The sequence below is a fragment of the Dermacentor albipictus genome, chromosome 5, assembly GCF_038994185.2.
Source record: "Dermacentor albipictus isolate Rhodes 1998 colony chromosome 5, USDA_Dalb.pri_finalv2, whole genome shotgun sequence".
NCBI lineage: Eukaryota > Metazoa > Arthropoda > Arachnida > Ixodida > Ixodidae > Dermacentor > Dermacentor albipictus.
The window spans coordinates 29788869-29813268 of NC_091825.1; the positions used below are offsets into that span (position 1 = coordinate 29788869).

The following is a 24400-nucleotide window of genomic DNA, read 5'->3' on the forward strand; positions in this document are numbered from 1 at the left end:
GTTCTTTCCTTCACTCGTACGAAATCATATCCTAATTTCCCTTACAAAATCTGCTCATCGGAAGTTCCCCGTGACTCTACTTACAAATATCTTGGCGTTCATTTTTCTACTAACCTATCCTGGAGCTTTCACATTGAGAAAATATGCGCTAAAGCTAACAGAACGTTAGGGTTTTTACGTCGTCATCTGCACCTCTCGCCATTTACCATCCGTCAACAGGCCTACCAAACTTTTGTACGCCCTCAACTTGAATACGCTTCTTCGATCTGGTCTCCTCATCAACAATACCTAATAGATAAATTGGAATCCATCCAAAATCGTGCTGCCCGCTTTATAACTTCTAACTACAGTCGTCAATCTAGCATTACCCAAATTAAACGCGATGTTCTCCTGCCGGACTTGGATTCCCGCCGCTCCGTTGCTCTCCTATGCCTCTTTCATAAATACTACTATAACTCATGGTCCAACCGCCTGTCGCTTGAAACTCCTTCTTGCACATCTACTCGTCTTCATAATCATCTCAGTTTCAGGCGCATTTTTGGCCGCACACAGTCATTCAATAACTCTGCATTACCGCGCACCATCGCACTATGGAATAGCCTTCCAAATAATATTGTTTCAATAAAAGATCCTGCGAAATTTCGTGAACATTTGGAACTTCACATGTTCCTTTGACTTTTTTGTACGACTTTGTATTGTATTCGCCTTTGTATTGTTTTTGGACTTTGTTTTCCATTGTATTTCCTTGAATTTGTATGTATTTTTCCAATGTTTAACAGTGTTCTTTTTTTTTTTTCCAATGTACAAACGTATTTGTTTCTCTTACTATGCAGTTCCCTTCTTTGCGTTAATTATTTGTCATTTTTCTGTAACCCCCCCTACTCAATGCTCCTCCGAGCCTGTAGGGTAAACTGAATAAATAAATAAATAAATAATATACAGCTGTGTGTCTGTCATATGTCTGTGTGTCTGTCATATGTCAATGTCTGTCATAGCCCGCAAGTTACTTTGGGATGTTAAACACCATAAATTTATTGAATTTTTATGTGGGCAAGATATGGTTTCTGGTCTGTGGCAAATTCAAAAGGTAATTGACGTTGTGGAACTCATACAGGTCCTTTTTTCACAACTAGGAACCTCTGTGATTGCGAATAAGGAACCCATATGGGTTCTGAAATGCGCATTAACTTTTGACTTCTTCACTGATCACAGTCCTTCATTATTTTTAACACGCTACTTGAACCAGAAAAGTTTTTTGCGAACTCTTGAAATCTTAATTTAAATCGCAGCAATCAGCGACGGACAGCTGAGTTTGTACAGATAGAATTTCCATCATAGATAGACTATTCCAGCACTAGCAACACCATTCTGGGCTTACTTAGATGAAGTACTTCATTCATAATGACAGCCTATATTGGCCATCTGGATTGTTTCTAAGACAGCAGCAGTTCTGAGTGAGCATTCTATAAGGAAAGTGCAACTCACTCTTTGTCATCATTGCACAGGAAAGAGGCCTCCACTGATCCGTGGCTGTCCTACCATTCTGGAGGAACTGATGGTTAAGTAAGTAGTGCTCACACTTACTATTTTGCTCTTTGCTAAGCCAAGGTATTTCCACGGTTCCGACCTGTTGCAGTAGAGCTAATAATTGTCACCCACCTGACAGTAGTAGGCTGTTAGGAACGGTCCCGAGATTTGGTGGTGTTGACTGAAAGGCAGACTTTGCAAATGAAGAAAAGTTTGTAGTTGTAGGATTGAATCCATGACCACTGCTATTCTAATAAGTCACTATACCACCCGAATTGACTAAGGGAATAGCAGATGCTAGCATGAGCCTGAATTTATTAGCAGCTCAAAGTGATGGGAGCTTAAGCCAAATGACATAAAAAGAAGTGCTGCCGAAATCCACAAGGTGGCATACTGCAGACTGCTTGAAATTTCCTCCTCAGAACAATTTTTCGCAAAGCTTAGTTTGAGTAATTAATTTGTTTGTGTCTTGGATGATGTTGTTCTTGCTTGACTTGTTCTTGACACTGTTCTTGCTTGACACAATAACACTTCTGTGAGCTAAAGGGTTTTTCTCTTTATCTTTTCTATTTTTTTTTCCATTTTCCCCCTGTGTACCACACTTCACCTACCATGTGCTGGCATGTGTCTGGTAACCTTGTTGTGTCTACTCTGCTCCGCTCACAAAGAAAACAGTGTCATGATGCAAATGAAGAATCACACACATAAAGGCTTCTTTTTTGTGTCTGTGGAAATCTTGCATCCTTCTCACTGTAATTTCCATATGGTAGCACTAAATCTTAGCAGGGCACTAAAGGAAAACAACGAGTAGAGCTAAATTGAAAAGTTAGGCTTCTGTAATAATGAATTCATCATTCATAGGAAGAACAGAGCCTTTTTTTAAATGAGAAAATGACAAAAATGGAAGGGCGGAGTAGCACCACTTGCTGTGGATAGTGCCGCGCATCTGTTGTCACCACTGGCTGATCTCCAGAAGGCGGCATCGAGGTAGATCATGTGGAGATGACACCCACTCTTTCATTTTAAAACTGGTGATTTAAATTGAGGAACAGCAGCAGTGGCACCTTCAGCAGCAATTTTCTATACAACAAAGCAATATGCATTGGCATCTGCGAGTGATGGCATTCCAGGCACAATGACAAGCACGCTGCCTTTCCTACGACTAGCGCAAGATGCATTGGCGTCTACGAGTGACAGCATCTTTGGCAGAGTGCCAAGCACACTATCTTATCACAGTGCAAAAACTCTGCCGTCCATAGACGCGTATGGTACTAGTAACGTGAAATATTGTTACACGAATAAAGGAATAAGACTGAAGACTATTTACAAAGTATATTTGCAAAAGGTAACTGCAGCGCTGGCCAGTTCAGCCGACAGCTTGAGAGCCAGAGAGCGTTCGTCTTCGTCGGGGCCCCATCATGCATCGGCCGCAAGAAAAACGCAATACAGTAGAATCTCGGTGATACGAACCCGGCTGATACGAAATTCGGTGTGATACGAATTCGCAAAATTCCCCCGCCCAACAGCATTGTGTACAATTGGCCGAAATTCGGATGTTCCAAACACTTTTCCGCGTCGCGCCGGGTGATACGAACTTCGGTACCGCAACCGTCGAGCCGCCACCAACGAAAAAAAAAAAAAAAGAAACGGCGCAGCGTGCATCAGTGCCAGTTTGGGATTCCGCGGCAGCAGGGAGGGTAACGAGGCAAGGGAAGCTTTCTCTCTCTCTAGTTTTGGGGGCGGTCGCTTCGCCTTTTTCTTTTTAGTTTGTTGTTGCCGGAGGCTAGCGCCGCTGCTTATTGGTCCGTTCGCCCTGCGAACCAGCCAACCCAACCGGTCGAGCGCGATTTGTCCTCCCCCACATTTCTCCCGGCCCTGCGCGCCCGCTCCGCCGGTCTTTCCGCTACAGTCAGCAAGCAGGTCGCCACGCTAGCAGCAGCTCCCGCTTCTTTGTTTCCTCGTGCGCGACGACTACGGAAGTGCAGCGTGTTGTTTAACATTGATCGCGTCAGCTCGAAAGGTACTGCAAACAGTACAATGTCGCGAAAGCGGAAGGCGCTGTCCTTGAAGGACAAACTGGATATTTTGAAGAAGGTGGACGAAGAGCCCAAGAAAAGGCGCATTGACATGGCCAAGGAATTCGGCCTGCCAATTTCTACGCTGTCTACCATCGTCAATCAGCGCGACCAAATTATGCAGAATGTGCAGCACTTTGGCGTAAACTCCAAAGAAGCGAAGACTGCTCACTATGTAAAGTTAGAAGAAGTTAGTAGAACGAGTGCCAAAATGGTGACGATCAACCACCGTCGGCAGCCGAAACTATGCACGCTCTCGATATTCTGCGGCGTGCTGTGACGTCCGAGACTGTGCGTGAGGGCACTACCGCCCAGTTTTTCAGCTTCCAAAATTCTCTGCTGGCCGACCTCACAGAGAAGAAGACGCAGAAGGACATCCGTGACTTCTTTGCACGTAAATAAATGTGTTTGTGCGTCTCTTATGGTTTCGGGACGGATTTCGCTCGTTTTTGGTGATACGAAATCTCGCGTGATGTGAATATTTTCGCCACCCCTTGAGATTCGTATCACCCAGATTCTACTGTATGCACGAATCGTTACCCCCGGCAGCAGAAGAGCCATCCCGAGGCGTCTAAATATCGGTGATAACAGGACAGTAATGTGGCTTTAGGCGTGCAACATGCACAATGTCAGTGGAAATTGGGGCAAATGAGGCACTGGTACTGACTGGGGCAAATTTCATAGGTAACTGGAGTCACGGCCCACAGCACGCGATATGGGCTTGTGTACCGAGACAGGAGTTTTTCTGACAGGCCAACGTCACGAGTGGGGGACAACAGGAGTACCAGAGATCCAGGCGAAAAGTGCACGTCTCTGTGTTGGCGATCGTACAAGCGCCGTTATTGTCTTGAGAGGTCAGGAGGCGAGCACGGGCAATTTCGCGTGCTTGGGTTGCCCTGGTGATGGCGTCAAGGGCATACTCCCTGGTCTCTGCTACGGCGGGTGGAAGGGATGCGTCCAGTGGCAATGTGGGTTCTCGGCCGACGAGCAGAAAACAGAGAATAACCGGCAGTGTCGTGACGCGAAGAATTATATGCAAAAGTTACATAAGGAAGGGCAAGGTCCCAATAAGTATGCTCGGACGAGACATACATTGCAAGCATGTCCGTTAGGGTGCGATTCAGACGCTCAGTGAGACCATTAGTCTGTGGACGGTAAGACATAGTCAGCTTGTGCTTGGTGGAGCAGGATTGCAGGTTGTTGGTGATGACTTAAGAAAGAAATGTCTGACCACGGTCTGTGAGCAGTTGGTGTGGAGCACCATGCTGCAGAATCACATTGTGTAAAAGAAAATCAGCTACATCTGTGGCGCAGCTTGTTAGAAGCACTCTGATGATGGCGTAGCACGTGGTGTAGTCTGTCGCCCCAGCAACCCACTTGTTGCCAGACGTGGATAGCCGGAAAGGGCCAAATAAGTCCAATCTAACACAAAAGAATGGCTCCGAAGGAATGTCGAGCGGTTGAAGGCACCCGGCAGGGAGCTTCGATGGTGTTTTTCGGCGCTGGCATTTTTCGCATGCCGCAACGTATTTCCTGGCAGAGAGGGCAAGGCCTCACCAAAAAAAGCGTCGGCAAATCCGGTCATAGGTGCGGCAGACGCTAAAGTGACCTGCCGTTGGTAAATCGGGAAGTTATTGGAGAACAGCTGACCGGATGTGCTTAGGAATGATGAGCAGTAGGGCAGGCCCGTCGAGGCGTACATTGTGGCGGTATAATACACCATCCCGGAGAACAAACAGGTGAAGGGACGAATCAGAAGGCGAAGATTCCAAGCCGTCAATGATGGCGCGCAAAGTGACATCACGACGTTGCTCGTCGGCAACGTGTTGCAGCTGAGAAACATAGAAAATGCAAGCATTGGTATTGGAGTCAGGGTCGTGATAAACAGCCTGCGTCTTGATGTAATCGGCCTGACTTGTACACTACTGCATATGAATATTCTTGCAGCCGCAGAGCCCAGCGACCAAGCCGGCCAGTAGGACCCTTGAGTGAGGAAAGCCAACCGAGTGCATGGTGGTCCGTGATTACAGAGAAGTGCGTGCCATACAAGTACAGGCGGAATTTGGAAACTGCTCAGACGAGAACCAGGCATTCACGATGTGTAATCGAATAGTTGCGCTCTGCTGCTGTGAGGTGGCGGCTAGCATATGCGATAAAGCGATCTTCCCCACAGGTGCGTCTGCATCAGCAGGCGTTTGGTGTGTTGCAACATCACGTACCCGAGCACATGAGGGTTGGAACCTCCCGCGTGTAGCCGTGCGCGGCTCAGCCGTGTCCGGGGAAAAGGGGATCCTGGGGGTTGAGCCAATGCCGGATGTTTGGACCTTTACGGCCCCTCGGCGGCGGCAACACACCCCTTTGGCCTCAGCTTCACGTAGACGGCACCCCGGGACTGACCCACCCAGGGGAAATCGGTAGTTGCCTTTTCCTATCCTCCTCTCTAATGTTCATCTTTCTCTTGCTTTCGGTCTTTCCTGTCTCCTCCTAGCTTCCTTTTTATTTCCACTTTTCCCAGGCAGCAAGGGTTAACCTTGGTTATAACAGATTTGGGCATAGTAGTGACGTACTGCTGGCGCATGCAGGCCGTGTCTTTTCACGGTCCTGCAGCGTCCCTTGTTGGGCTCCATGGTGGGCGGCTGGTGGTGCTGCCGAATTTCCACATATATCTATGGCAAGTTCTTTTCCACCCCTTCCTGATCGCCCTCATAAACGAGGGTGCACCGAAGAAGTATTTAGGTTCTATGGTCGTCATAATGAAAACTTTCCCAAATTTCATGTCATCCACTCGGAGAAAACCGCAAAGTCAGCGAGAATGATCTCTTCTTTTCTAGTGTCTAAATCGATAACCGATATTCTTGGCCAAGGCTTTAATAGGAGATCTCCTTTTGGAACTCCGAGATAAAAATCAGTTTGAAAAGCTGCCGAATCTTGTCTCTTTTGGGGACGTTCCAGTGAATGTGACACCGCATCGCACCATGAACACCAGCCGTGGTGTTGTATCTGATAGTGACCTGATTGATCTGACAGAGGCTGAACTACTTGAAGGCTGGAGTGACCAGAATGTGATCAGTGTAAAACGAATCAAAATGAGGCGCGATGGTAAAGGAATTCAGACTAAGCATCTTATTCTTACATTTGGTTCATGTGTTCTGCCCGAAACAATTGAGGCAGTCTATGTGAAGATCAGGGTGAGGCCGTACATCCCAAATCCTCTCCGATTTTTAAGTGTCAAAAATTTGGCCACAGTTCCCAGAACTTCCGTGGCCGACTAACCTGTGCCAAATGTAGCGATCATGAACATCCGTCCGAGTCATGCAAGAACACTCCAGACTGTGTAAATTGTGAAGGGGAGCACCCCGCGTACTCGCGGTCCTGCCTACATTGGAAAAAAGAAAAGGAAATAGCGGCAATCAAAACCAAAGAGAACATTTCGTTTAAGGAGGCACGCAGGCGCGTATTCTTCTTACCACAGAATAGCTTTGCCGAAGTGGCGTGTCAGGGGGCAGCGCCACAACGGCCTCCGGCCGCTGTCCGGGCCACACCTAGTGAGTCAGCAGTGACGTCACCTGCCCCCCTCGGCGGTTGCGGCTAGCGCTGCTCCGTCATCCGAGAAGGGGCCGTCGACCTCCGGGCTGGTGGCCTCAAGGGCCTCATCCTTTGAGAAGAGGCTTTCTAAACAAACAAATCGCTCACAAGAGCGGGTGTCCAGCGCTTTGCAGGAGGCGATGGACACGACACCAAGTCAAAGGGCGCCACTAGCGCCTAATAAGGGCAAGAATCACTCGACTGCTCCAAAAAAAGAGAAACATCGCATTACAGGACTGGAAAAGGGTCCTGTAACCTAAATTCTCTTTCCAAACACACAGCACTAACCTCGTTCCCGTTATGGATACCCAAATAATACAATGGAACGTGAGAGGACTTGTTCACAATCTTGATGATGTTAAAGAACTCCTTTGCAAATTCACTCCAAAGGTGCTGTGTGTCCAAGGAACACACCTAAAAGTAACAGAGACCAACTTTCTAAGGCAATATGCCACTTTCCGCAAAGACCGCGCAGATGCACTCGCCTCCTCAGGGGGTGTAGCCGTAACAGTCGATAAAGGTGTTGCATGTCAGCAAATCAAACTCCGTACTCTCTTTGAGGCAGTTGCAGTCCGAGCTGTACTGTTTGGTAAGTTAATCACAGTTTGTTCGATAAACGTCTCCCCCCTCCTGTCAATTTTCTAAAGCAGAGTTTCAAAGCCTTATTGATGAACTTCCTCCACCATACATAGTCGTTGGTAATTTCAACGCACATAGCCCCTTGTGGGGTGACTCGCGTTCCAATGCGCGTGGGCGCCTGATAGAAAATTTTCTGTTTTCTTCAGGTGCATGTTTATTGTACAAAAAAGAACCAACGTATTACAATGTTACACATAACACATACTCGTCCATAGACTTGAGCACCGCTTCGAGTTCACTATTACCTTACCTGGACTGGTCTGTTCTCAAGAACCCCTATGGGAGTGACCACTTCCCAATTACATTATACCTAACCAAACCAGATGCATGCTCGCCGCATTTCCCTCGATGGAACCTCGAATCAGCAAACTGGGAACTGTTTCGAGAACTCACGTGTTTAGGATGGGACGACATTTCTGATTTTAATATAGACGATGCTGTGGCATACCTAACTGGTTTTATTATTGACGCTGCAACAAAATGCACTAAACAATTTAACAGGCTGGCAAAGAACCGTCGCATCCCATGGTGGAAACTGGTGTTCCACAAGGTGGTGTGCTAAGCTGCACACTCTTTATTGTAAAAATGAATTCTTTGGGCATGGCTATCCCACGAACGATGTCATACTCTGTATATGTAGATGACGTGCAGCTTGGTTTTAAATCATGCAACTTAACTATCTGCGAACGACATGTCCAGCATGCCTTAAATAAGGTGGCAAAATGGGCTGACGAAAATTATTTCAGGTTGAGCCCATAGAAAAGTACCTGCGTTCTTTTCACGAATAAGAGAGGAATACAGTGGAATCTCGATGATACGAATCTCATGGGGTCACGAAAAATATTCGCATTAGCCGAAATTCGTATCATCAGAACAATTAAAACTAGCTAAATTAAGGAGTCGGAGGTGAACTCACTCGGGCATGCGTACGTAAAAAGCATTTATTTTTTTTTAAAGAGTCTCATGTCCTTCTGCTTCTCTTTCTTTGTCAGGTCACTTAGCAGACTTTTTTCAAATCCATAAAAACGCGTGCACGTGTCGTCGCTGATTTCATCCGCGGCCATATTACGCTTCGGAACTTAGAGCGCGTGCAGCGTTTCAGCTGCCGGTGGTGGTTTTTCGCCGTCGCCCACGTCTAACAAAGAACGCGGCCCAAAGCACAGCAGCTACTTCGTCCGACGGCACGCGAAAAAGGAGGAAAAGCACAAAATTAGCACAAAAGCAACAAAAGCGCCACCGCTTCAAACTCTTCGCGGCCTCCGCGCTGTCCGGCGCCGTGTCTGCGCCTCCCCACCAAAAGAGAAGGGGAGAAATCGCGTGACTGCGCGTTGTTCTCTTTCGCGGCCGCCAGTGGGGCTCATGCTCGCGGTCGCGTCCGTCCGTGCGCTGGAATCATGCCAACTGTGGCCTCTCCTCCGCGCAGCGGCGCAACCTCCTCCCTTCCTTAGCAACCGGCGCGCTGGTGGGGGGCGCAGCTGCGCATAGCAACCGTGACGTCGCACAGTAGTGGTAGAATGAGCGCATGTCCGCGGTGGCAGCTGCACTTCCGCTCCTTCGTCAGACGTCTCAAAATTAAATTATAGGGTTTCACGTGCCAAAACCACTTTCTGATTATGAGACATGCCGTTGTGGAGGACTACGGAAATTTTGACCACCTGGGGTTCTTTAACGTGCACCTAAATCTAAGCACACGGGTGTTTTCGCATTTCGCCCCCATCGAAATGCGGCCGCCGTGGCCGGGATTCAATCCCGCGACCTTGTGCTCAGCAGCCCAACACCATAGCCACTGAGAAACCACGGCGGGTCGCCAGACGTCTCGTTGCAGTCGAGTGGGTGTTACGCATGGCTCCGAAGCGGCCCAGTGATTGCGCGCCAAGCGGTTCGGGGAAGCGGTAGCGGACGTCGGATTCCCCCTACACCAACGCCAGAAGAACAAGGAGCGAATGCGCATGCGACAACTGAACATGTCACCAGATGCAAAAGCAAGGGAGGCAGAACAGAAACGCCAACAGCGACTGATTAGATCTCCGGGTATCAGAAGCAGAGATGCAGAATGAAAGCGGCAGCAGCGACAGGCGATATCACCGAATACCAAAGCCAGGGAAATGGAGCGCAGACGGCAGCGGCGTCTGGCTTTCGCCAAGCACACTTTAGAATTTCCAAAGTGTCTTTGGTAATTTTCGTATCAACCAACGCGGGTCGAATATTGATTCATAACAACCGTTCTCTAGCACGTTGCGAAGTAATGGGGCTCGGCCGGGACCACAGAAAAATTCGTATCATCCAGAAATTCGTATTAGCCGTGTCGTATCATCGAGATTCTACTGTAGTACCACGTCCTGCTATTGAGCTCTCTGGTAGCAGATTACCTGTAAGCACCGAGCACAAGTTTCTTGGCATCATATGGGATTCCAAACTGACATTCATCCCGCATAATAAATACTTGGACTAAGTACCTCAAAACAATGAACTTATTGTTCCATACCATACAAAGCCCCATACTAAGCCCCATACCATAAGCCCCATGCAAAGCCTTTATGCAGAAGCAAATGTATGGTTACTCCATTTTCAGAGATCATATAGCAGTTTTACATATTTGCTCACAGTAAATTCTAACCGCGAACACCCCTCTTATTCATTCATGCATAAACGATATGACCGATGCCATACTCTTCAATAACCGACCTGCAGCGAGAAGACCGTTCTCTTTGCGCGCAAGGAACCTCAGTGAGGAAATGGGTGTTCCGGTGCTTGAACATTGTCTTATGGCTCCAGTGAAACTGTTAGCGCCATGGCAGTGGCAGCTAATAGAGTGTGACACACCCTTTGTAGAGGTCACTAAACATGCGCCAGAGACACATATCAAAATGCATTGCTTGGAGCTCCAGTACAAGTACTCGTGCACAGAGTTTTACACAGACGCTTCTAAGTCGCATGCTGGGGTGTCCTACGCAGCCATTGGTCCATCCTTCTCGGAATTCGGTGTACTGCACCCTGAAACAAGTATACTTACGGCTGAGGCCCATGCACTATTGTCGGCTGTGAAACATATCAGAAAATCAAATCTTCAAAAATCAATTATATTTACAGACTCCTTAAGCATCGTAAAAGCCTTGAAGTCACTATGTAAACACAAAAACCCTGTACTTGCTGAGCTCTATTGCATTCTCTGTAGAGCGTATATGTCTAACCAGCATGTCATTATATGCTGGGTACCTGGCCATAGAGGCATCGATGAAATGTACTAGCTGACGAAATCGCTACATCAATCACTTCGCAAGCTATTATTCCTACGGCTGCTGTCCCTGTCACAGATCTGAAGCCTCTCTTACGGAAGAATCTGCGAAGCCACTGGCAATGCTAGTGGGACATGGAAGCTTCGAATAAGCTTCACTTGATCAAGCCAAAGTTAGGTTTCTGGCCCCCGAAAACGAAAACACGATGAACTGATGTCCTGTTTTGTCGACTCAGGATAGGACACTCCTATGACACCCACAATTTTTTACTGACTGGAAATGAACCTCCAACGTGTGGTAGATGTGGTGACAGGCTGACCGTTCTCCACGTCCTCCTGGAGTGTCGGGAAGCCGAAGCTGAGACAGACATTTTACCCTTGTATATCGCCAGCACACCTCTCTCTATCCAGCAATGTTTCTTGGTGAAGAACCGTTCTTTGACACCAAAGCAGTTCTGAATTTCTTGAACGATGTCGACTTGCAAGTTTTTAGCCCCAGAAATCCATAGCACATCCTCTTTCTAGAGGATGCCGCTGTGATGGTAGTCTAGCATAGCACATGCCTACAGGCCCTTGCATCCCAAGGACTCTGTTAAGGCGGTAGTGCTTATTGGAAAAAGTATATCTGTGAGATATATCACTAAATCATCATTATTTCACAATGTGTATTTCGTGTCCATTGTACAGCCCATTAACCATCGGCATAGTCTTATCTTGTATAGGTTTTATGCACTTTAGAGCGACTGTTTTTAGGCCCCTTTACAGCCACCGTAACATCTGCCCTTCGTTATTCATACCTCCATTGCGAACGCCTTACCACCGGCCTGGCGCTCTTTGGCCACATTTGGCTCTTGCGCCACAAAACACCACATTCACGATAACGCGATCTTGACCCTGTTGGTGCTGGGCTAAGACGGCTCCAATACTGTGACCACAGGCGTCAGTACGCACCTCTGTAGGAGAAAACGCGTCAAAGTGGGCTAGTATAGGTAGTGTGGTGAGAATGTTAGTGAGGTGGGTAAACGCGGCAGATTGAGCGGGGCCCCATATAAACCGCACGTCCTTCAGAAGATCAATAAGAGGTCGGGCAATTGCTGTGAAGTCTTTAACAAAGTGTCCGAAGTAGGAGCAGAGTCCCACAAAACTTAGGACGTCTTTGACAGACTGAGGTACAGGAAAAGACGTGACAGCACGAATTTTCTCCAAGTCTGGTTGAATACCGGAGGCGTCGACGAGTTGGCCCAGCACTGTAATCTGCCGACGACTGCAGTGACACTTCGAGGAATTTAGTTGGAGCCCAGCCTCGTGGAAGACTTGAAGAACAGCTCATGAGCACTCAAGGTGTGTCTCAAATGTAGGCGAAAATACGAGAACGTCTTCTAGGTAGCAGAGGCATGTTGACCATTTGAACCCTTGAAGCAGAGTCCATGATACGTTCTAACGTTGCAGGGGCGTTGCATAGACCGAATGGCATAACTTTGTATTGATATATAGACCATCAGGAGTGATGAACACAGTCTTCTCTTTGTCTTTTTCATCCACAGAAATCTGCCAATAACCAGACCGCAGGTCTGTTGATGAAAAGTAGTTGGCACCGTGGAGACAATCGAGGGCGTCATCAATGCAAGGCAAGGGGTAGACATACTTCTTGGTAATGCGGTTGGGATGATGATAATCTACGCAGAAACGCCATGTGCCATCTTTCTTTTTAACAAGCACCACGGGCGATGCCCAAGGGCTCGACGAAGGTTCAACACTGCCTTTGGCAAGCATCTTGTTCACTTCATCTTGAATAACCTTATGTTCTGAAGCAGAAACTCGATATGGCCAGTGATGAATAGGACTGGCATCATCAGTATTTATGTTATGCTTAGCAGTTGAAGTCTGGCCCAATTGACGATTGCTGCGGTCGAATATGTCGGGGTAGGAAGCCAAAAGGCAACACAGAGCTGCTGCTTGTTCAGGCAATAGGTCCGCAGCAATCGTAGGACGAAATGTTGCATCAGGGCAAATAGCATCCTGTGGACATGGTGAAGAATCTGAGCAGACGTCTACGCAAAACGTTGTGACTTGGTCATCTCCGATAGCACGGAGCGTTGCAACCGATATGCCTTTGGGTAGAACTTCCTTTGTCAGGCCAAAATTAACAACAGGGAGCCATGTCCGCTTATCGGCGATGGTGACGACAGAGTGGGGCACAGTGATATTGCACATCAAAAGGATACCAAGAACAGGTCTGGTGACATGATCACCATTGGGCACAGGAAAAGAGGATAGCAAATCAATGAAAGTCAGGACTTTAGGCGGCAGGCGGACGAAGACGGTCATACTAAAGTTGTTCGGCAGTTCGGCACGAATATGCGCGAGTAGAGGAAGTTCAAGGGAAAGGGTACAACCAGAACAGTCGATCAAAGCTGAATGCGCCGTAAGAATGCGGGGTCCGAGGATTAGGTCATGGGGACAATTGTTCAGCACTAAAAAAAACAGGAATGTCGCAGCCGGCGATACTTAAACGGGAAGTACACATTCCAGTGACGTCAACAGTGCTGCCACCGGCCATGCATATGGCTCAAGTAGTAGGTGGCTTGAGAACTTTTTGCAGTCGACGATGGAGGTTACAACTCATAATGAACACCTGGGCTCCAGTATCTATTAACGCCATCAAACGAACACCGTCATCGTGAACATCAAGTAAGTTCTGGTTCGTTGGGAGCATCAATGGAAGATTTCGACATGACGAAGATAATGCAGCACTACCTCCAGGAGGCATGGTCTAGTTTTCCATCAGGGATGGTCCATTATTGGACGGTGACAAATAGTGGCGTTGCTGGGGCGATGGGGACCGACGGCACTGAGGGGACAGCGAGCGAGCAGGATGACTGACATCAATGACTACGTCAGAGGTAGGAAGCATACGGCGAGGCGAGTACCGGCGCGGGTCGGCATATGGGCGAGTAGACGGGGAAAAGGAGTTCGAACACAGTGACGTCCAGGAGGTGCGGCAGTGGTGAGTGATGTGGCCAATGCAGAGGGAACGGAAGCAAATGGGCTTGTCGTCCGAAGTTCTTTACTCGGCAAGGTTGCAGTATCTGGGAAGGGAATACAGATCTCCGTGAGGCGGAGCAGTCGGCACCGGTCGGGCGTCAGGTCAGGAGATGGAGCAGGCAGCAGGAAAACCTAGGTTTGCAAATTCTTGGCGTACAACTGTCTGAATGAGAAAGATCGCTGGAGCTGCTTGGTCAATGTTGGGTTCAAGTGGGCGTGAATGGAATGATACAGGACTTGTAGCCTCGAGTTCGCGGCAAACAATATGTGTGACATGCTCATTTAAGGGTGGTGAAGTGGTAAGGTCAACGCAAGACAATGTTGCAGCTGTGTTAGGGAGCCGGGAGAACTGTGGAATGACGCGGCGGCTTTTGGCGAGCTCAAAGCAGCGGCATTCTTTGACAGTGACGTCGATGGTGGGCACATTGTTGAAGACCAACAGTTGAAGGTGTCGTCCGCAATCCCTTTCAGTACATGGCCAACTTTGTCAACCTCGGCCATTTTCTCGTTGACTTTCTGGCAAAAAGCGAGCACGTCTCTATAGAACTCCTCAGCCACTTGAACTATCTCATCCATATTAGTAATGATATTGCCGGCTTTGTCTCTTAACGCATACATCTGATTCTTGCCAATTCCTAGTTTCTTCTTGTAGGAATTGGCAAGAATCAGATGTATGCGTTAAGAGACAAAGCCGGCAATATCATTACTAATATGGATGAGAATGTTCAAGTGGCTGAGGAGTTGTATAGAGATTTATACAGTACCAGTGGCACCCACGACGATAATGGAAGAGACAATAGTCTAGAGGAATTCGAAATCCCACAGGTAACACCTAAAGAAGTAAAAAAAGCCTTGGGAGCTATGCAAAGGGGGAAGGCAGCGGGAGAGGATCAGGTAACAGCAGATTTGTTGAAGGATGGTGGGCAAATTGTTCTAGAGAAACTGGCCACCCTGTCTACGCGCAATGCCTCATGACCTCGAGCGTACCGGAATCTTGGAAGAACGCTAACATAATCCTAATCCATAAGAAAGGGGACTCCAAAGACTTGAAAAATTATAGACCGATCAGCTTACTGTCAGTTGTCTACAAACTATTTACTGAGGTAATTGCAAATAGAGTCAGGAACACCTTAGACTTCTGTCAAGCAAAGGACCAGGCAGGATTCCGTAAAGGCTACTCAACAATAGACCATATTCACACTATCAATCAGGTGATAGAGAAATATGCAGAATATAACCAACCCTGATATATATAGCGTTCATTGATTACGAGAAAGTGTTTGATTCTGTCTAAACCTCAGCAGTCATGGAGCCATTACGGAATCAGGGCGTAGACGACCCGTATGTAAAAATACTGGCAGATATCTATAGCGGCTCCACAGCCACCGTAGTCCTTCATAAAGAAAGCAACAAAATCCCAAGATAAAAGAGCGTCAGGCAGGGAGCAACGATCTCTCCAATGCTCTTCACAGCGTGTTTACCGGAGGTATATATTACCCGCCGCGGTTGCTCAGTGGCTATGGTGTTAGGCTGCTGAGCACGAGGTCGCGGGATTGAATCCCGGCCACGTCGGCGGCATTTCGATGGGGGCGAAATGCGAAAACACCCGTGTACTTAGATTTAGGTGCACGTTAAAGAACCCCAAGTGGTCGAAATTTCCGGAGTCCTCCACTACGGCGTGCCTCATAATCAGAAAGTGGTTTTGGCATGTAAAACCCAATAATTAATTACTGGAGGTATACAGAGACGTGGATTGGGAAGAATTGGGGATAAAAGTTGATGGAGAATACCTTAGCAACTTGAGATTCGCTGATGATATTGCCTTGCTTAGTAACTCAGGGGACCAATTGCAATGCATGCTCACTGACCTGGAGAGGCAAAGCAGAAGAGTGGGTCTAAAAATTAATCTGCAGAAAACTGAAGAAATGTTTAACAGTCTCGGAAGAGAACAGCAATTTACAATAGGTAGCGAGTCACTGGAAGTGGTAAGGGAATACATCTACTTAGGGCAGGTAGTGACGGCGGATCCAGATCATGAGACAGAAATAACCAGAAGAATAGGAATGGGCTGGGGTGTGTTTGGTAGGCATTCTCAGATCATGAACAGTAGGTTGCCATTATCCCTCAAGAGGAAAGTGTATAATAACTGTGTCTTACCAGTACTCGCTTACGGGGCAGAAACCTGGAGGCTTACGAAAAGGGTTCTACTTAAATTGAGGACGATGCCACGAGCTATGGAAAGAAGAATGATGTGTGTGACGTTAAGAGATAAGAAAAGAGCAGATTGGGTGAGGGAACAAACGCGAGTTAAGGACATCTCAGTTGAAATCAAGAAAAAGAAATGGGCATGGGCAGGACATTAATGAGGAGGGAAGATAACCGATGGTCATTAAGGGTTACGGACTGGATTCCAAGAGAAGGGAGGCGTAGCAGGGACGACAGAAAGTTAGGTGGGTGGATGAGATTAAGAAGTTTGCAGGGACGACATGGCCGACATGACACCTAAGGTAGTAGCTAGCTTTTACTACTACCGGAGAGCTCGCCAGCTGGCACTAAAAGTAAGTTTCATGCAGTAAAATCTATGAGAATGGCTTGTGTCGAATGTGGCAACATGAAATAAAACAGTCTGCAGGAATGTTGACAACGGCACGGTGGGGCTAACAATGATACATAAAACTAAAAAAGCAAAACATCCATTTACCAAAATGTAATTTTGCAGTTCTACCCCTCGTAATATGCCGACTGTCACAGTCACAGCATATGGGAAACTAGCAAATGTGGCTCTGACGTACAGCGAACAAAGCAAGGGTAATTGGTGGCCTCTGATAAAACTGGTTAATAATGTGATCTCATTTTTCTTGGGGCATCCAGTTTCTGGTACTCCAGCTTCCATTTTTGCACTGCAAAGAAGTTGAGGTCCTTGTCTTGATATTCTGGGTGTTGTTTTTACAAGTGGCAGGCTAGCCCGCTTGGCGTGGCAGAGCTTTGTGCAAGCACTTCGCTGCGCAAAACACATTGCAGCTTGCCATAAATTTTTGCAAGCCCCAGACTTCAGGAAACTATCTTGGTACCCTCGTAACTTCGACATTACCATGGCAGAGAGTGTGCATCATGCCAGATGTTAGTCTAACAATATCGTCTACATGTATCTTGCCAAGAGGAAGTGTTCTTGGTGTACACTGGGCATTGTATGGCTAGTCGGTACTGCATTATAGGAGCTGCAGCAGCAGCAACGATGATAGTAATGGTATCGCCTTTGATTAGCATGGTAGCAAGTGCCACCTTGTGTAACACTGTGATAGGTAGCCGCACAGTCTGCTCTCGACTTTGACGAAGGTTCAATTTGCGGCGAGCTTGCAAGGGCTTTACGCACCCCCCTGAATATCTTTATGCACCCCTATTTGTGAGCCACTGCCTTATACCATAGGTGACTGAGTGACCCTTCCACTTGGCGAGAATGCAGTTAGATAGAAAGGTAATTTCCAAAGCTTGCTAATCACAATAAAATGATATTTCCTTGGAAACTTGTTTTGCCTGTCCCACAGGACATTAGCAGTACAAACAGTCCCTTGTACACCTTGTACATTTTGGTGGGACTGTATCAGGGCAACTTGTATTGTGCTACCACTTGTTTTTCTGGCCTTGCCGAGATATTGTGTGCCTGAGCGTTATGCTTTTCACAGCTGCTGGTCCAAACATGCTGAGCAGCGGCCTCCCATGGCCGAGGTGGAGAAGACCATGGACTACTTGGCAGCCTTTGTTCCAGGAGCTGACATCCCTCTCACATATCCAGCACCGCAGAGGAATGATGGTAGGCCTAGCCAAAAGTTATGCTTCTGGTAGTGCAGTAGAACATCGTTACTTTGGATTTTGCTGGACTGAAAAAAAAAATGTCTGAATTAACCAAATGTTCAATTTTCGAAGGCATCAAAAAAACAATAAATGAATGCTTGCTATACAAATCTGCCTTTACGCAATAAATTCCTAACCCTTGCTTCTGTTTGGCACAAAATAAGTGCAGAAGTGGCAATTTTTGTAATCTCATGACTGTTAAGCACTCACAGCGGCAAGGGCCTCGCAACTTCCTTTGGGGTAAAGCAATGCTACTGCTGCCACAATTGCACCAAACTATACCAAGAGGCGCACTCTGCTATGTCCTACTACATTTCAGCAAAATATGGGAAATCTGTGCCCACTCTGTACCAAAAGGGTTGCTCGCACTTTCAAGAAATGAATCTATGCCCTCAAGGGCCATTTTACCGCACCATCTAAAGTGGCGTGGCGTGGACCAGCGGCTGTATTAGTTCCACGGTGAGCTGAGTCAAGAGATCGTACTGACGTTTCTGTCTATAGTAAAACGTCGTTAAACTGTACCCGCTTAAAGAGTAGTTTCGTTTTAAAAGTAGTAAAGTCAAATTCCTGACTCTGGGGCCATTGAACATAATGCGTTTTGTATCCGCATAAAGATTACCAGCTTACTGCGTACGTATCGGTTAACATGTAATGTTTCCACTTTTTGTTGCGCAATCAAGGCGGTCCGTCGTCCCCATCGGGTGGCCCGTCAGAACAGGAAGCCTCGGATATCGGAACAACGGCCTCCAAGCACCCTGTGCGTTTGCCCGTGAAGCCATGCACATCAACATCATTTTGGTGTCGTGCAAGCAAAGACGCACATCGTGCCGAAGCTCAGATAAAAAACACCGGGTGCTCAGCAAAGAAAGAAAATTGGACATAGTTCGTGCAATTGAACGTGGCACGAAAAAATCGTCCCTGGCATGTGACAGCGATGTATCGTTGACTATGGTGTGTGGCATTTGCGATACAAAGAAGTTGCTCGGGAGCGCTCCTGCGACCACGAAGAGACGTCGGCTGCAGGGTTCGAGTTTTCGCCATCGTTGCCTCTGTTGCCGACGTGTCGCCTAATGACAGTGATGAGGACGACACAGAAACCGACAGCACGGATGATTCAGGCTCAACAGTGGCAGAAGCTGCATGTTACATCAGCCTCATAAATGCAATCATCATGACAAGAACAGCGCCCCACAAACAAAAAGGCACCCCATGACTTCTGTACCACTACCGTGCCCGTGAACTGAGAATATGCCAATGAGGCCAATGAGGAATCTGCCATGAATATGCCAAACAACGCCAATGAGGAATCTGCCATGCGAGTGTTTGCTGAGAAGAGGGGTCGGGCTGAAAAGCTGGCTCGCAGCTTCAGTAAGTTTGAGGCTGCTGTCGTCGCTGCTAGGCCGCCGCGACATCAAACTAAAATAAGACTGTTGTCACGCGAAGTCAATAAATACTGCATGTTTTTGCCCTTTCATTGCACTCTCTCTGAGTTCTGTTTTTGACAGGTAAGGGGGCGATCTCAAGCTCCGGCCAACTACGGTTTAACGAGGTTTCACTGTATATTCAATACCTTGCACTCTGACGTGTGCTGGTTGCTTAGGCAGTGGGCCAAACTCGATTTTCTGGTGGCAGCGAGCAAACGTGCTGCCACTGAGCCACAACTCACGATGCTGTATGACCAATATGAAGCGTTGACCGTAGTTTCGGACGCTGTATGGTGCGTCGCTTGATTTCTTTAAAGTAACGCGCACATTTGCGCAGACATGGCGGCGGTGAACAACTTTTCCACTATTCAATTTGTCGCCTTTCTTCCCCTTTTTTGGCGTGGCAGTTTCACGGCATAAGAATGGTATGCGGCCGCTACCAAGATTTTGGTCAACTCGGCACCAGGCAGTACCTTTCGCCACTTAATACTGATGAAGCGCCACTAGTTAAGCCTTGTGGTATCATGTATGGCTGTGACAAAACTTTGCTGCCAGCTGATGTGGTGGTGGGCGCATCATCGAAGCAAGATGGCCTCCAGTAATCTTATGCGAAGAAGAGAGGTTCAAATATATTGACATGATAGTTACAAAACATTCACTGGCATGCAAGAGCCAGTTGGCATGACATCAGCAAGCGTCGTCGTCTCCTGTACTGTCCTCAGCTTCATCTCTGGCTGTGCTTAGTAACAATATGTTCAGACCAGTAAACAGGTTCGCTGATTGGGCATGATTTCACCGGCTAGATTGGTGGTCAGAAGCTGAGATTGGGCGTGCGGGTGACATGTCGGCCACTACCGCGAATGCTTTTGCGAAGTTTGTTTTTGCGCTTACTGGACAGAATGGTGAAAGGTCGCGTGTAGGCAGAAAGCTCCAAACTTAATTCGCGAATCATAGCCCAATCAGATAGTGTTACATGTGCACAGTCAAAGGTCACGCTTGCACAGTCGACGAACCCCCTTATAACAATACTCAAGTGCTGCAAAAATTCCGTTGTTATAACTGAAAATGGTTATAACCGGGTTGCATGAAAAAATCAAAATAGGGAGATGGCAGAGCTGTTGTGGAAACACTATAATAGTGGGGAGGCGACTGTCCCTCCCCACCACCTTTTTCCATCCGGCTGCTGATTGTGTTCACCCGTTTAACTGCTGCCTGGGCGCTCTGATCGCGTGCAACAAGCGGTGGCTGTCGGCGTTAAAGAATGGCACTGTTATAACTACTGCAAAGAGGGGTCACGGGTGGCAAGTGATATGCAAGCATTGCCAAGGCATTGCATCGGTGGCCCCAAAAGGGTCCCTCTAAAAACTGCAAGAAGGCTGCCGCGGCAGCCTGCCAGCTTGAGAAATCCAGAAGAAACGCTGAGGCTAGATCGCCGCAAGCGTCTGGCTTGCATGAAAAAACTCTTTGTCTGTCAGTCTTGCATGCTTAATGTGAAGCTTGTCGACATCCTTCTCCAAGGCATCCAGGTGCTCGACGTAGTGCAGTGGAAGGTTGCTAGTGAAAACGAAGCCCCGGAGGGATTGAATCGATCTGCTGGCCCTCCTGTGAAGACAACATTGAGGCAACCTGCCCTACCGAATCACTGCTGCTGTCATTGCCGTCATTATCTGACAAAAGCACATCTTCGGCGATCGCCTTATCGTTTAGAAGCACTTACGTGTATTGCTGATGATCATGTTGATATTTTCTATTTATTATGTGACTCTGCAACAATCTCAAACAGGATGGTTGCCCACATTAGACTAACCACTTTGCTAGTTTTTCCTGTGACACATGCAATTCTCCGTAATAACGATAACATGTGATGCGACTTGTTGCGGATAGTAAAAAAAAAAAAAAAGATCGGCAGCACCTATTTCACGACGACTGTTGTCAGCAATGTATTTAGCATTGGACCAGCATAGCGACACAACGTATTGCCACCGTCGAAGCAAGTTATGTACGATGCATGTGCTGCAGCAGGACTCCTCTTTCCCACATCCTCAAGAACACTCGACACCACTGTGAATCCTGTGCGTGGCCTCCGAAATGCATGGCTGACATGCATGGCAAACGCTGACAAACACGTCGTGTGGCAACCAGGCTCCTCTCTTGTGTTTCTTTCTGGCCTCGCTGTGTCACCTAGTGGTGCTGCCGAGAAGTTCACGTGTAGCCTCCGGGGCGAGAAGAGCGCTGTGCCGGTGCCTGCGAACACTCAAGGGCAGATACTTAGTGACCTCGGTTGGCGAGAGTTTCATTGAAGAGCACCACATACCCAGTGAATTTGTGGCACAGTCTGCTAATGTGTCGGGTTGCTGTCCCTGAGGAATGCTTGTGACGTGGGTTTGATTCCAGTCAGCATCAGAAAAATTTAAGCTATCTTTTTTGTCATTGTAGAGCGGCACATTCCCAGTAACACGCACCTAGTTACCCAAGTTGGTGTCAAATACTTTCATTGAAGAGGGACACAACTACCGCCACTTACCCAGTGGCTCAAGTCGGCATCGAAGAGTTTCAGTGAGCAGTGGCTCCTACCCAGTCCCGCATCTACAGTAACTCATGTCGGCGGGAAAGAGGTTCATTGAAGAGCGGCACATATGTACAGGCATGGCGACCACTAGCTGGAACACAGGAGTCTGTGGCAAAGCTTCATGAAGCACCACTATTGGCACCTTGTGAAGTCTTGGCAGACGACTCACCGTAGCAGACAGCTCGCCAGGCTTTTTGCCAATAGTTTTGATTGTGTGATTGCACCTTTGCCACAAGACTTCATGAGATGCCAGTGGTGGGGCATTCCATGGAGAGATGCAAGAGGCTTCTGTGTTACTGCTAGCAGTGGCCACGCCTGCGCACACTGCCACATACTCAGTAACCCAAGTTGGTCCGAAGGTTGGCTTCACATCAGCATAGCAGGCCGATGTGCTACCCATTCGACTATGGACTGCCTTAGTGATTCATGTAGGCGGGGAAACACACGCGCACACACACGCACAGAGACAGACACACACACACACACACACAGACAGAGAGGTGCACAAAGCGGATGCCGTGGCACACGGGGTCAAAAAACGAGACTGTGCACAACAAAAAAAATTGCAGGAGAGAATTTTTTTAAATCTGCTGTGCTGGCGACGACACATCGAGTTTTGCAAGCGCATGCTTCGCCTAGGCATGTGTCGCCTAGTGACAGAGGCACATCTCTTTCTTCTTTCACTCATCTTTCTGAACATGCCTTTTTCTTTCATGCTTCTTTCTGCAGCCATACTAGCTACACATGCAGAGAAATTTATCCTGCGTACTTACGGGGATGCCACACAGTCGAACTTTGCACTTTTCGGACAGTTTCATTTGCGCACTTGCGCTTTGGCATAGTTCAGGTGCCTGCCTCGAGCAAGACGATCGCAGTGTCCACGGCAATCATGTCAAAAGCGAACAAACTACAAGATACATTGTGCTTTGGAGGTGACATGGAGCTTCGTTTTTGTCAGTAGTTTTCTCAGCGTCTGCTTTGTGCGCATCACCCTTATTATACAGTGCTTCGATGGTGCGTGGCGGCAGAATCTGTGGCAAATAGCAACAGTGCGGGCCAAGAGCCAACAATGTCGTTTTCGTGGATAGCCCAAACAGTGACAACTTAGGAACTGATAGATTGATGGGTGGAATGATCAATTTTGGGGCTTTCACTGTAATGCCCTTTCAGAATAGCGAATGATTTTCAGTGGTCCCACGCGATTCATTATATTGAGATTTGATTGTAAATGTATTGGTGCCGGCCGAGACCTTTGGTTGGGATAGAATGTACTGAAAAATGAAATTAACCGGAGTTTAATTAACGGAAGTCGAATATAGACATTGCACACACATACACACACGTGTGTGTGTGCTGATTTGTATATGGGATGTGTGCTGGGCCTGGTTTCCCAGCCCCAAAACAAATCCCAGCAGCATATTTTATGAAATGCTTATGGGAAGATGCAAATTTGGAAACCTTTACAAGTAGTAACCAGCACATTGGTAGTGATCTAGCTTCCTAGAAGGTTAAAAAGTGGCCACCGCTTTTTTTGTGTGTGTGTTCGTGCAGCTGAGTCGCTGGGCAACGACGAGTGGAGTGAGCCAGCCGGTCCGGAGACTGACCCGTCGTGGGGCTCCCAGCGGCAAGCCACTTCCCTTGTGGTACAGGGAGCTACAAACACCACCACCAAGGTGATCATGCTGCGGCACACGGTGCTGTCCTTTAATTGCTGCACTTATTCTGTGCTATGTGTTCCAAAACTGTTTGCATCCTGCACATGGCCATCGCAAACGTAATCTTGGACTGTGTGAAATATGATAGCATAGATATGAAGCAGCTTCCATGTGTAATCTTACATTTTAATTATGAGTGTATGTCACAAGGAGCTCGCAAGAGAAGGCATTCTTTATACCGAAATTTAAAAAAATGCCACCCTTACCATTCGCTGGAAGTGACTCAGTATCCTGAATGCTAAATAAAAAAGGTGCATTTTGTAATTTAGCACTGTTCACATGCCATGTATTGGTGTGGTGAACTTCCAATGGACCCTCAAAACTGTCCTGCTAAAGGCGTCATGCTTGCATTTCTCTCAATTACATGCTTTTTTTTTTTTCAGTGATAGCGTGTACAGTTGCTGACCAATAATTTCAACAGCTTCATAGCACTGCCACTCACTCCGTAAATGTGTGTACAGTTCATAACGAACTTGGTAGTTCTGCAAAAAGTGGTTGTTATATCAGTAGTTCGTTATATATGGATTTGCCCTTAAAAACACTCAAAAATTAACAGCACTGAAGCTGATGTCAGCAGTTAAAATTCAGCAGCACTTTAGAAAATTTCGGCGTGTGGCAGTTACTCGCTTATATCGAAGGGCGATTGGACTGGAGCGGGGCGTGCGCTGCTGTGCGTCCGGTTTGGTTGTGCTCCCTTGCTTTGGCACTCTGCGTGTGCCCTCTTTTCACCGTGA

The 24400-nt window shown here is 47.5% G+C and overlaps 1 protein-coding gene across 1 annotated transcript in view; it reads left to right on the forward strand.

Annotated features, from left to right (window-relative positions):
- Positions 1 to 24400, forward strand: part of LOC135913835 (mitogen-activated protein kinase kinase kinase 7-like) — a 129449-nt gene that overhangs the window by 52411 nt on the left and 52638 nt on the right. The window contains exons 8-10 of the mRNA XM_065446526.1: positions 1506 to 1563; positions 17790 to 17917; positions 23503 to 23624. Coding sequence (XP_065302598.1) covers positions 1506 to 1563; positions 17790 to 17917; positions 23503 to 23624 — 308 coding nt within the window. The remainder of the gene's footprint in view (positions 1 to 1505; positions 1564 to 17789; positions 17918 to 23502; positions 23625 to 24400) is intronic.